Consider the following 14,141-nt stretch of genomic DNA (forward strand, 5'->3'; position numbering starts at 1 on the left):
GCTATTTATGGTTGAGGCCGAGAACTTTTCAGATCACTAATGTATATATATATATGTGTGAACAGAAGGAAAGTCTGGCTGCAGACTCATTTGTTCACTTTCTACATAAAATTCCTTTAATTAACAAACACCATCTGTTCTTTTAGTGAATTATACTCACAAAAGGTTGTAAACCTATAATATTTCAGAAAACTGTGGGTTGGTGGGCTATGGAATAATCTGAGAATCGTGTTTGAGAGACCAAGCATGAAACTTTTTTGAAGCCATTTCAGACCTTGTTGGGGTGTACATATTAATTCCAGTGTGATCTCGACACTGAAATAAGTGGTTCAGAATAAGAGAGAACAGATTGGTCTACTCAAAACTATATGCTTTGATATGATAAATACTGTGAAGACATCTCAGCATGAACAACCACATAAGTTTGAAACCATGAATTATAAGAAGCAATCGATTTCTGAATGATATCAGTATAATTGATTAGACCTAATAATTAAAAATAATTATTTTTTTCATATTGTGTGATACATTTTAAATATTTTAATTATTAAAAATTTTTTAAATTAGAACATTGATCTCATTTCAGGAAAAAAGAATTTAAAAACCCTCAAGATGAAGTAAATGATTACCTTTCCCGTGCCATTGATGCTCGTAGTATAGATAGGCTAAGAGCAGAACACTGTCGAAAATTTACTCACTCATTTTATAAGCCAGAAGTTGAAAAGAAAGTAAATTAATAATTGAATTATTTCAATTGATAATTTCAGTTAATTGAAATTGAATTATTTCAGTTGACAGTTGATAATTGTTTTGAAAATGTGGTAGACGCTTACTATAGCAAACAAAATTATAGTAAGGCCATTCATTCAAATAAGCTGCAAAAAAAAACAGGTTTTACCGTGGTATAAAGCAGTGATGCCATGGTAAAACCTCGGGTCTTTGTTATTTAAAAGAAATTCATTAGTAAATCTTTTACTGTAACAAACTATTTCTTTTATCATTTCACTATAGTGAGAGGTGACTAAATATTATTGAGAAATATTATCTAAAACTTGATAGTCACAACTATTGTGTTGAAGTAATAGCTTCACTTTAAACTAAAATAACTACTCAAGTTTTTGACCTTTATATTAAGGTCATCATCATCAGAAGTGGCTTTGCTAGAGCTCTTACTGCCTCTCTCAATACACACCAAAAATATTACAAAAAAAGTCAAAATGACATGTAGGGTCAGGTTGAAAGTGCCACCCAGGGCCACCCCCCCCCCTCCAGCTATGCCACTGATCATCAGGAATACATATGTATGCACACAGGGACGAGCTACATAATGATCCGCTACAGTATGATACAGCTTTCTGACTTTGGTCACCCATTGACTCTAGTTTGTCCTCTGGCAAGGAAGAGACTTAAATAAATAAATAAATAATAAAACTCATATATAAGTGGAATTACATTTCTGTTGTGGCTTAATTTTCTAGAGCTTTGGAACATATGACTAGTGATGATCCCATCATCATTAGTCATATGTGGCAAAAAGGCCAATTATTTGTGATGAATTAGTATTTCTAGTGTTGCAAATGTGTGTTCATAAATATATATATAAATTTTGTGTAAATGAATGAAAAAAAAATCCTTAATAAAAATAATGTAGTTTTATAATTTATATTTATAATTACAAGAAAAATGCAAGGTGGTGCTTAAGGGTCAAAGCTGTATAACGGAGAGGAGACCTCCACATAGCCTTTAAAGGAATGCAGAGAATCAACCAGGGCTTCTGACCTAATGTCTAATCCTCACCTTCTCATGGTGCACCCTGAGAAGCGAACAGCGAAAAGTCAGCTACTGGAACAAATCTGAAAGCACACCCCAACTCAACATCACCAGAGTTAAAGATCGGTACTATCAACATTAGAAGCCTGAATGGCAAAGAAATGGAGCTAGCTGAGGAATTAGATAAGTACCAGATCGACATAATAGGGGTGACTGAAACAAAAAAGACAAAAACTGGCGAGATCTTTCTGAGCATTAAATACAAAATGTTATATTCAGGCAATGACAATCAAGGAAAAGAAGGAGTAGCCATAGTATTCAACACAAAATACGAGGCTAATCTTCTTGAATGGCAGGCAGTCTCAAGTAGAGTGATGTGGGCAAATATGAGAATGGGGAACTGGACAATGAGTCTTATTTGTGTCTATGGTCCCAGAGAAGGTTCTACTAAGGAATTTTTTGATCCTTTAGAAAAAGCAACTGACACAATGAAAAAGGAAAAGTTGGTTCTTGTTGGGGATCTAAATAGCAGAGTAGGAAATGATTATCAGACATACAAAAATATTTTGTGGAAAATTTGGAGAAAAGAGCAAAGCCAATAATAATGGCAAATATTTGTTGGATTTCTGCTCAGGACATGGACTGGTTATTACTAACACCATGTTCCAACATAAAAATCTGCAAAAATTCACATGTAGAGAAGAGGAAAGGAATAAGAAAAGTCTCATTGACTATGTTATTATTGATAGCGATGTTTTCTCCCTGCTGCAGGACACCAGAGTGTACAGAGGATTTGAAATTGGAAACGATCACTATTTAGTCTTGAGCAGAATAAAATTGAATTTCATAGTGAAAAGAATAGCATGTAAGAAAGTTTTAAAACGAATAAAAGTTGAGCCGTTCTCAGATGTGAACTGTAGACTAAAATACACAAAGATTATTGAAATAAAAAATGAAAGAGTTTGAGAACAGGAATGAAACCTTGGAGATTCAGTGGCAAGCCTTGAAGAAAACCCTGATTGATTCAGCAGAGAGCCATATGGTGAGGTTGTCTGCAAGGATAGAAACATCGGAACTCCATGGTGGACACAGGAAGTTAAAGAGGCAGTGAAGGAAAAGAAGAAAGCATATCAAAAGTTCTTGGCAAATAAGTCAGCTTTTGCTCTTAGAGAATACAGAGACAAATGTAAGAAAGCGAAACACTGTTTAAAACTAGCTAAACAAAAGTCATGGGAGGACTTTGGCAAGAACATAGAAAATAAATATCGAGAAGGTGGTAAGATATTCTGGAGGTTGAAGAAGCTTAGAAATGGAGGAAAGAGTGCTGTAAAAGGAGTCAGAGATGATAAAGGTGACATGAAAACAGGAGAAAAAGATATCCTTCAAGTATGGAATAATTACATCGAAAAATTGCTAAATGAAACAAGCAGTGATGACAGCACAGTGGAAAAAAAACACTGAAAAGGCATGCAGTCAGGAATACATATCCTTACTTGAAGTAGAAAAAGTCATCAAAAGCCTGAAATGTGGAAAGGCAGCAGTAGTAGATGATATTCGACCAGAAATGCTCAAGTATGGAGGTATAAAAGTCTTACAGTGACTGCACAGCATAGTTCAGAAAGCTTATACAGAGGGACGAATTCCTGATTATTGGAGTAGAGCTCTAATAGTACCCATATATAAAAAGGGAAATAAAACTGAATGTGAGAATTACAGAGGTATTTCCCTTCTGAGTGTTTCTGGCAAGATCTATGCAAGTATACTTGAGAAACGGTTGAGAAGAATTGTGGAAGAAAAGCTTGGTGAAGAACAAGCTGAATTCAGGCCAAATAGAGGCTGTCAGGATCAGATCTTTACTTTACGACAAATAGTGGAGAAAGCATGGGAATATAACAAAGATCTGTATTTAAGTTTTGTCGATCTGGAAAAGGCATATGACAAGGTGTGGAGAGAGAAGCTGTTCAATACACTACAGTTATATGGTGTCAATGGGGCATTATATCAAGCAATACTTAGTCTTTATTTGAGTTGTAAGTCAGCAGTCAGAATTGAAGGAAGTACAGGATGATGGTTTAATGTTAAATCTGGTGTGAGACAAGGATGTACATTAGCCCCTCTGTTATTCAACATCTATATGGATCACATTACGAAGGAAAGTGGTATTAAGCATGATATCAGAATTGGAGATGTTAATGTCAACTCTTTGCTTTATGCGGAGAATGTTATACTTCTAAATAAATCCGCTACAAGTTTGCAAGATTTCCTGACTAAATTGAATAACTGTTTTAATAGATATGGTATGAAGGTCAGCATTAAAAAGACAAAGACAATAAAAAATACGTAGAATTGTTGAAAATGTTAACTGTGTTGTGAACGGGGAACCTGTGGAACAAGTAAAACATTTCAGCTACTTAGGCACGATTTTTAGTGAAGATGGTAAATTAAATATAGAAATAGACAACAGAATCCACAAAGCTGGTATGGTAGGAAGTAAATTGAATAAATTCATATGGAATAAGAGAGAAATTAGTCGGAACACTAAATTAGCTGTATACAAGTTCAAACAGTGTTCAAACCATTTTTAACTTATGGATCTGAAAACTGGTTCAGAAGTAAAACACTTGACCAAAGACTAGAGACCGCAGATATGAGAGTCCTGAGAAAAATTAGAGGCGTGAACAGATGGCATCAATGGCAATATCATATTAAAAACGAGGATATTAGGAAAGAACTTGACATTGTCGGCATCCAGGAATGTGTTAGTAGAGCTAATCTCAGGTGATATGGTCACTTAAACAGAATGGGCGAGGAAAGATTAGCAAAACAAGTGTTCTCTGCCAGGTTTCGGGAAAATGACCCAGAGGAAGACCAAGATATAGGTGGATTGATACGGTACAATGTGCCTTAGATGATAAAAATATAAGATCTGATAATGATAATATTGGAGTCTTGACAAGTAACAGACTGATTTGGAGGAAAATTGTAGATAGGAAGTTAGTAATGATGTAAATTTTTCATGTAATACTATCATATCCTGTACACCACTTGAGGGTACAAGTCAGGAATTTGATGATGATGATGAGAAAATTTCAAAATAATCAATGATTTAATTGTACATCTTCAGGAATTTAAATAGAAATTGAAACATTTCATTGAACAGAGAAAAGTTTATGATTTCTTCCACCTATACTGGGCTCAGTACTGGGACCTATATTGTTTAACCTTTATATCAGTAACGTCAGTGGATTGCAGGGGGGGGGGATATTCAATTGTTTGCGGGTGATGCATAGCTGGGAAAATCAATGGGGGTGTCGGTTTAATGCAGCAAGATGTAAGGTCTTGAGTTTTGGGACACATCGATGGGACATTGTACACTCTATTAGAGGAAGTACAGGAGACAAGATCTGGGGTTGATGATTGATAGAAACCTGAAATTTAGGGAACATATTGCAAAGATGGTGGAGATAGCACAGAGGATTGCTGCAATAATGAGAAGGATTCTGACCTGCAGAATTACGAGTTATTCCGTTATATAGGACCCTTATCAGACCACACTTAGACTATTGTTCTCAGATTTGGTCCCCAAGATTTGAAGGTGATAAATTAACTGTGGAAAGTGTACAAAGGCAGATAACAAAGATGGTTTCAGGACTGTACCATGTTAGTTACGAGGATTGACTGAGGGAATTTGGACTGCAGAGTTTGGTGCATAGAAGAAGAAGTGATATGATTGAGACTTAAACTGTTGAGAAGTGGTTACAAGGTTGACACTGGGGAGTTCTTTTGCCTGGTTAAACAGTGGGAAGGAGTGATGAGAAGGGGTCATCCCTGGAAGTTACGAAAGGAAACTGTGAGCAAGAGGGTGTGGAGCGGTTTCTTTGCATGGAGGGTGGTTGAACCATGGAATGCATTGCCTGATAGAGTGGTGAGAGCGAGAACAGTTAATGAGTTTAATGAGTGGTATGATAGACTTTGTTTCCTAGGAAGGACCTCTTGCAATGAGTCTTGATAGACTTTGTGTTTCCTAGGAAGGATCTCCCACAATGAGTCTTTTGACTCCATGGAGGCCTGAATATTAATAATAATAATTCTATGAATTGCTTTGTTCTTTCATTCCTATATCGAAGACAAATCTTCCTGAAGCATTAACATTACCCTCTTCTCCCACTATAGCATTCCAATCTCCCATTATTATTGTATTGTCTCTGTCTTTAAATCTGTTCCAGATTTCTTCTATTTGTTCATATATTTCTTCATTGCTATGTTGTGATGTTGGCATGTAGACCATTATAATATTGAGGTTGACTGGTTCATTTTAAATACTTATAGCCATCACTGTGGTTAATTATTGTAGTGATTAAATTTCCAGCTTTTTTCTGAAGCACTATTACAATGTCTGTCTCTCCCTTCTTTTGTCCTGAATATATTATTTGAAATTCTCCACTCCAAAATCACCCTGTCCCTCCCATCTTGTCTCACTAATGCCCAGAATGTCTATTTTAAGTCTTTCCATTTCTTTTTCACATTTTATATTTTACGTGATTCTGGTAGTGTTCTTGGATTCCATGTTTCAATATTCAATTTATTTCTTGTCTTCATTTTTGAATAAGTACCAGGAAAATTTGTTGGCTGTCAACTTGAGAAGCCTTACTTTTCTTGCCGGGCATGACTCCTTCAGTGAAGGCTCCATCGCCGATCTTGACTTCATTTTTGACTTCCATTGCTGCTTTTACTTGGGAATATAATGTGGTGGTTCCCCTACAATACATTGCAGTATTGTAGCATATATGCTACAAGAGGTTAATACTAGTAGCTCTGCTTCCCACTACTAAGAATGTTAGTGGTTTTGAAAGAGGAAACACCCCTAGCCCTCGATTACTCTAGTAGCTTCAGGGAGAATGGAGGACCTCCTCCTGGGGTTAGTAAACTAGAAAAGAGACAGATAAAAAAGATTTAAATAAAGAGCCCTCATTAAGAAAAATGTTAGTATGAGGGTAGAAGCAAGAAGTGGAAGAGCAAGAGAAAAGTATGATCAAAAGCTTTGAAATAGGTCAGAATTAGCTCTGGGACCCCGGGTTAGCCATGCCCATGGCTGCAAGTCGCAAGCCCCATGGGGAAATTACAATATTATGTGTATGAATTTCATATCCAAGTTTTGTTTTCTTCAGAATCATAGACAAAGGTATCATAGAAATGTTGAAGAGTAATGCTGACAAGAAAACATCTTTGGAAAATTCCACATTAAATGCTAACATCTTCGAATCATTCATTATTGCTATTAAAGTTGTTTTCAATGATTTCATAGCAGCAGCCAGAAATAAATGAACATATGTTTTTGCTAATTGCAAATATTTATAGTGATTTTAGGATCCAGGAGTGTGAGAGGGAATTGAGTGCTTTCTTATAGTCTATCCACGAAAGGAACAACTTTCGGAACCATTAAAAACATTATTTGAAAGGATCTAAAAAAACGAAGCAGTGCCAACTGATTGGACCAAATCAGTCATAACTCCTATATACAAAAAAGGAGATAAAACAGAATGCAATAATTACAGAGGCATTATCCTCCTCAGTATTCCAAGTAAAGTTTTTACGAAATTACTCCAAAAACAAATTAAGCCATATATAGAACTGGCACTGGGAGAACACGCAGGTTTCAGACCAGGGTGAAGCACAATTGATCAGCTATTCACATTAAGACAACTAATAGAAAAGACATTGGAGTACAACCAAAGTTGCTACATAAATTTCATAGACTTTTGTCACGCATTTGATTCAATCCATAGACGAGAACTATGGAAAACTATGGAAGAATTTGGAATTCCAACAAAACCATAAGAATAATAAAGAATCAGTATGAGAAATCTGAAAGTGTAGTACGAATGGAGGACACCTTAACCAACTAGTTCCACACAGAGAGCAGAGTAAGACAGGGATGCAATCTGTCACCAGACCTGTTCAATCTTACACTGGAAGAAGCAACCAATAAGGCCCTAAACAATGAAGACTCCGGAATCAAGATATATGGGAAAAATTGACAAATTTAAAATTTGCAGATGATGTTGCATTACTTGCAAGCACAGAAGAAAATCTACAGTGAATTTCTGATAAAATAAAGGAGGAGTGTATAAAATCTGGGTTAAACATAAATATAGACAAAACAAAATTATGTAAATAAGAAAAAGAAGCACCAATCTGAAAATTGAAATTGATAGTAAGAATCTAGAGCAGGTAGAAAACTTAACCTACCTTGGAGGAGTTATTGAGTACAATGGTGAAATTATAAAAGATATAAACAGACGAATCAGTCAAGCATCCCAAACTTTTGGATGACTTAATAAAATATGGAAGGCAAGAGACATCAAACAAGTAACAAAAGTAAGAATTTATGAAACAATGGTCCTCCCATTGTTTCATAGATTCCAGCATTCACTCTATGGAAGTGAATGCTTTATATTGCTAGTCATCCACTTAATCCCTACTTGGTTTATCCTTCTGATCCTGGTATGCACTCTGATACTGCTTCACTCAAAGAATCCTTGACCACTTTCCATTCGCTATTGACATTCATTCTATCTCATGCCAGACAGCATCAGATGAACCATTTCCATCAGATCTACAATCTTCCTTAACTTGTAGTTTTGTTGGTGGAAGTTCTTCAGCTATCATTAATAATACCCCTCCTCCTGCCCTATTTCTTCTATCTTATCTGAAAATACAATATCTATTACATTCCATTCCTGTAAATACATCTCTGATAACAGGTCTTGCTGATGCCAATAATTTTTGCCCAAGTTGAGCTGACAATGCTAAAAATTCCTCTCCTTTATTTGTGGTACTTTGGGCATTCATGTACATGAATGCCCAAAGTACCACATTTCTGCATTCTCTTGTGCCCACATTGTACAGATTCAGATTCAAAACCTGGGAAATTGCACCCAGCTGTTCATAATCATTCCTGCACTCATACTTATGTATCCCAGGGGTGGCCAGACACATGCTTTTTCCAAGCACCTATCTCCAAAACCGTTTAAGTGCAGTCCATCGGGCATATACAGGTCCTTACATCTATCAAATTCCCTCCACTCATCTATAAACCTCACACGATTCCTCCTGTACAATATTCTCATTGGCAATCATGGTCCTCCTTCTTCTCAATTCTGTCCTGTTACACTGAGGCAGCAGGCTCACAATCTTTACTTTCTTACTATTCATTTTTGTCTCTTCTAATAACTCTTTCATATCTTCTGTCACTGCATATTTCTCACCTTTCAAATCATTAGTGCCTGCCAAAACAATTAATTCTTTTGCTTCTTTCTTCTTCAAACATAAAGCTTCACTAACATCCTTTATCGTTGCACCTGGAAAATATGCTCTTTCATTACTTTCTTATTAAGTATACCTCTTATCATCAAATCCTCATACAATACTATCCCTTTTCTTCCACTTTTTTCATTCACTCTTTCTTTCATTCTCCATCCTTCTGTACAACATGCTAGTTATTTCTCCAGTTGCTTGAACTCAAGTTTTGTCCTGTAAAGTAGTCTGCATAAGCATGCAGTTTCTTTCTGCGCTGGCATCTCATCATCCACATTATTACTTTCAACCACTTCTGCTACATTCTCCACAACACTACTATAATAACCTTTATGCTTGTATCTTCCATGATTTATCAATCAGCATTCAAAATATAATTAACCGTCTCATGCATGAATTTTTATATTCATTTATAAAGAATTATAATGATGATACAGTACCATTTAATCTTATAGTATTACCATGAATTTATTAATTTTGGTAAATTTGTGCCCTGTATATGTTAAAAATCATGTCCTCATCTGAGGACATCATTTTTATGTGTCCTCATATGAGGCTCTTATGCATGACAGGGTTAAAGAAGAACAGGACTAAATTGCTTAGCTTTGGCATCACAACATTATCAAAAAAAGAAAATACTAAATCAAAATAAGGAAGCACATCAATAGTTCATTTAAAGAAGACAACTTTTAAAACCTTTTAGAACAACGTTGGTTAAGTACTAGGTTTCTCTATAGTTTCTGAATAAAACTAACAGTGGAAAATAATAAATTTAGTTTAATCCTTTATCCAAGTGTAAGCAAACAAAGTTTGCACCTGAAAATATCTTCAGGACTGGGGTAAGGTAGTGCAGCACCAGGCAACTCTGAGCAAAGGTGAACCAAGCTCTCATCACTCCTTGTCTCAGTATCTCCCATAATGCAAAGCACATCACCTTGCAGACATGTATATTGCTATGCATTAAGGGAAGGGCCACTACCCAGGCCGGTTTCAACCTTTATTGAGGTGTATTTAAGTAAAGACCTCTCTAAAAATTGGACTATCCCAAAAGATCGCCCAACTCAGCTTTGTTCCACTCAGTGACAGGCTCACCCTGTCATGAAGAACTTCTCAGCACTGGCTCTACCCAGTGGCAGGCTCACCCCACCACCAGACAGCCATAATCTCAGCAGCGGCTCTACTCAGAGACAGGCAAAAACCTATCCCAAACAGAGCCTCTCATATATATATCTATCCAGCATGGGAGGCAGACCCAAATGTGGAGTTACTAAGGTCCTTATAGTCCTTATAAGGACTGGCTTAAAGGGGCGAAGCAAGAATGCTTTTCATCTTCCCTGTTATCTGTAGAGGACTGTGTAGGGATAAGGTATTATTGAGCTATTAAATTAAAGCTCTGATCATAGCAGGAGGGTAACAGCAATAGCCGTTACCCTCCTGCCATCCATTACCCTACAAGGATATTAATCGCTGCATCTCATGGTCAATTCCCACCAGATACTAAGGCAGAAGCAATAGGAGAGGTCATATTTACCTATAGGAGTGGCCAACAGGTGTACCATCTTATTATTGAATTACTCTGGATTTAGAGAAAGATGTTGGAATTTTATTTTTCACTTGGTTAGACTATAATAAATTTAGTTTAATCCTTTATTCAAGTATAAGCAAACAAAGTTTGCACCTGAAAATATCTTCAAGACTGGGGTAAGTAGTGGCCCTTCCCTTAATGCATAGCAGTATACATGTCTGCAAGGTGATGTGCTTTGCATTATGGGAGATACTGAGACATGGAGTGATGGGAGCTTGGTTCACCTTTGCTCGGAGTTGCACTACCTTACCCCAGTCCTGAAGATGTTTTCAGGTGCAAACTTTGTTTGCTTACACTTAGATATAATAAATTTATTATAGTCTAACCAAGTAAAAAATAAACTTCCAACAACAGTGGTAAATAATGTTATCAGACCAATGCTGATTAAAAGCAACAGTTAAAGGTTGAATATACAAGGATCTTTTAAAAGGAGATGATGTTTTGGGAAGACATCAAAGTATTTCCCAAAAGGTATGCTTCTTCATAAGTCATCAGTCCCTTCGAAAATGTTTCAAGTTTCAGTCTATAAATCTTGGTTTCCCTGCTTGGTGTTAAAAAAAAAAATAATATCTAGATTTTTTTTTTTTTCCTGACCTCCATAGATTATAATAAATTTAGTTTAATCCTTTATCCCAGTGAGAGCAAACAAAGTTTGCGCCCGAAAAAATCTTCAGGACTGAATATAGTGTTGTACTATCTTACCTGGGTAAGTAGTACAACACTATATTCAGTCCTGAAGATATTTTCAGGCGCAAACTTTGTTTGCTCACACTGGGATAAAGGATTAAACTAAATTTATTATAGTCTAACCTAGTGAAAAATAAACATTCATGACCTCCATAGAGTTACAAGACTCATTGTGGGATGTCAATGCTAGTCAGTACAAAGTCTATTGTACTACTTAACCTTGTCTACTATTCGCACTTTCACCACCCTACTTCCTTTTGTAACATTTGGAGATGTCTTCTTGTTCTTGTTCCTTCCCTCCATTTTTCTGTATGAAAAGTCTCCTCAGTATTAATCCAATCACAGCTTAATTGTCCTCATAATCAACATCGTGCAGTCTGGATATAATTTTTATTCATTGCTGTGCCCTCTCCAAAGTTACTTCATTCCCCATCAAATCCCAGTGCTGATCAAAGCTTTATAATGGAGACACTATCCTTTTATCATTTATGGTCCTCAATATTGCAACAAGAAATTCTCTGAGATATCTTCACAACCTTTGCAATATATCCCCTGAAATTGAAATTTCTATCTACAATTGCCTCACAATTCTTTGCCGCCTCTACTTCTTCCACCAATTGAGTAGGAAGCATCCCATTTATGGATCCCAAATTTCAAAACCTTACATTTACTTGCATTAAACTGATATCCCCATTCATTTGCCCACCTTTTCATTTTATTCAAATCCTCTTGAATGTCTCTTATTAGTAGCAAGTTATTAGCCTATTACTAATAACTCTCCCAAGCTTCACATCTGCAGACAACTGAATATCTCACTGTAGTCTCATAACAATATCATCTACATAAAGATTGAACAGTGATAGTCAAAGTAATGAATCCTGTGGAACTCTGCTTATAATAACCTTTCTAAACTCCCTGATATTGCTCCTCCATATATAACTCTCTGATATCTATCATAAAGCCAATTACCAATCCATTCTGCTAACTTTATATCCAAACCCATATGTTGCAAAAATAAACTTATGTGTCACCTTGTCAAATGCCTTCTGAAGAAAAAAAAATAATAATAATATATGTCTTACCCTCACCACTGCTTTTATTACTGTATTGGAAGAGTTAACCAGATTACCAAAACAAGAGTGCGCTTAACAAATTCATGCTGGCCTGCATAAATAATATTGCTCTTATCTGCCCATTTCTGTATTCAAGTTCTTACCAATTTCTCCTAAATCTTAATTACAGAAGAAATATAAACAGGTCTATAATTTGATACCCTATTCTACCACCACTTTTATTCAAAGGAACTATCTTACCCTCTTTCCACTCTCCAGGAACCTGTCATTTTGCGAGTCTTATTAAACAGCCAAGTTAATGGCACAGTCAGTTCCACAACACTTTCCATTAAAACATGTGGGATCCATCTAGTTCCCCTGCCTTACTGACATTATAGTACTCAATATTTGGAATATCCTCTTCATTATCTTGTAACACTTCACCACTCCTTATCCTTCTAAGAATAAAGAGTGATGTGCCAGGAAGGAAAACTCTAATAAAGTGATCGTTATATGTCATCTACATTGATCACCTGAGTCCCATCTCCATCCAGCAAGGTAATCTGTCTACAGTCATTTTTCTTCCTACTTACGTAATGAAAAAAAAAAAAAAAACTCTTTGGAGTCTCCTCTCATATTCTAATTTTTCTCTCCTTACAATACCAGTCACTTTCCTAGCTCGAGCCTCATATTCCTCATGCAACTGTTCTCCACCTCTCTTTATATGTCTTCCATAATCTCTTTTTCATCTGCAATTCCTCTTTAATTTCTCTTCTCGTCCACTTGACTACAAATCGCTTTATCTTTTTCACTCAAAGTATACAATCTGCCAGTGATATTTTCTCAAGTATCTCCCATGCACTACTGACCTCTCTTCTTTCACATTCCATTGTACTGCTGCAAGACAGTATCTAGGTCTATGATAGTTGCCTACCTTATAATTCCACATAAATTTTTTCTACCTTGAAATCTCTACATGTCTATTCTTCCTCCAAGCTAGGACTGCATGGTCACTCTCACTGACCAGGGGAAAGTATGACATCTCAGTAACATACAGATCATCTGATGCTATGACCAAATCCCAAATTCTTGATCATGTTTCCTCCACTACATGCTGCCTAAGATTGAATAGCATTCCACAACCACATTGGTGGTAGAATGTTACTTATAATATAATATAAATATTTATTATACAAATATAAAATATATATAAAAAGATAATAAAGAAGATATTTATTATTTTTCTTGAATATTGTGTATGTTTATGATAAAAAAACGTGTATAATAATTGTTAAGGATATGCAGAATTCATTTGAAATATATATATATACATACAATCATCCCTTGACTTACATCCATTTGAAGATGCATTTGTGATCCCGTAAGGGAATAAATAACATTTTTCGACTATACTTTCAAACAAGACACAAGCGAGCATAAAGTAAAAAGGTTTCTATTTATAGCAACAATGCATTCATGCACAGTGGCAACAGTGCATTCAGCGGCAACCGCCTTTGGCATTCGGCACGTCTTCAACAGTTCCTCTGTTGATTTTGTGTAACATGGCTGCTACACGCCCAATCAAAAAATCCTAGTGAAGAATCACAGAAAAGAGGTGGGCAATTCATCTTGAAAAGAAGTTGCAAGTTATAAAGCAACATGAAGCTGGTAAGCTCGTCAATGTGACCTCTTGCACATGACTTTGGATGGTCTCATTCTACAGTGATGAT

The 14,141-nt window shown here is 36.0% G+C and overlaps 1 protein-coding gene across 1 annotated transcript in view; it reads left to right on the forward strand.

The window, feature by feature from the left end:
* Positions 1 to 14,141, forward strand: part of LOC150099904 (adenylate cyclase type 5-like) — a 221,665-nt gene that overhangs the window by 73,823 nt on the left and 133,701 nt on the right. The window contains exon 8 of the mRNA XM_090403170.1: positions 587 to 728. Coding sequence (XP_090259296.1) covers positions 587 to 728 — 142 coding nt within the window. The remainder of the gene's footprint in view (positions 1 to 586; positions 729 to 14,141) is intronic.

This window comes from Typopeltis vanoorti, chromosome 13, assembly GCF_054136105.1.
Source record: "Typopeltis vanoorti isolate ZY-2024b chromosome 13, IOZ_Tvanoo_1.0, whole genome shotgun sequence".
Lineage (NCBI taxonomy): Eukaryota > Metazoa > Arthropoda > Arachnida > Uropygi > Thelyphonidae > Typopeltis > Typopeltis vanoorti.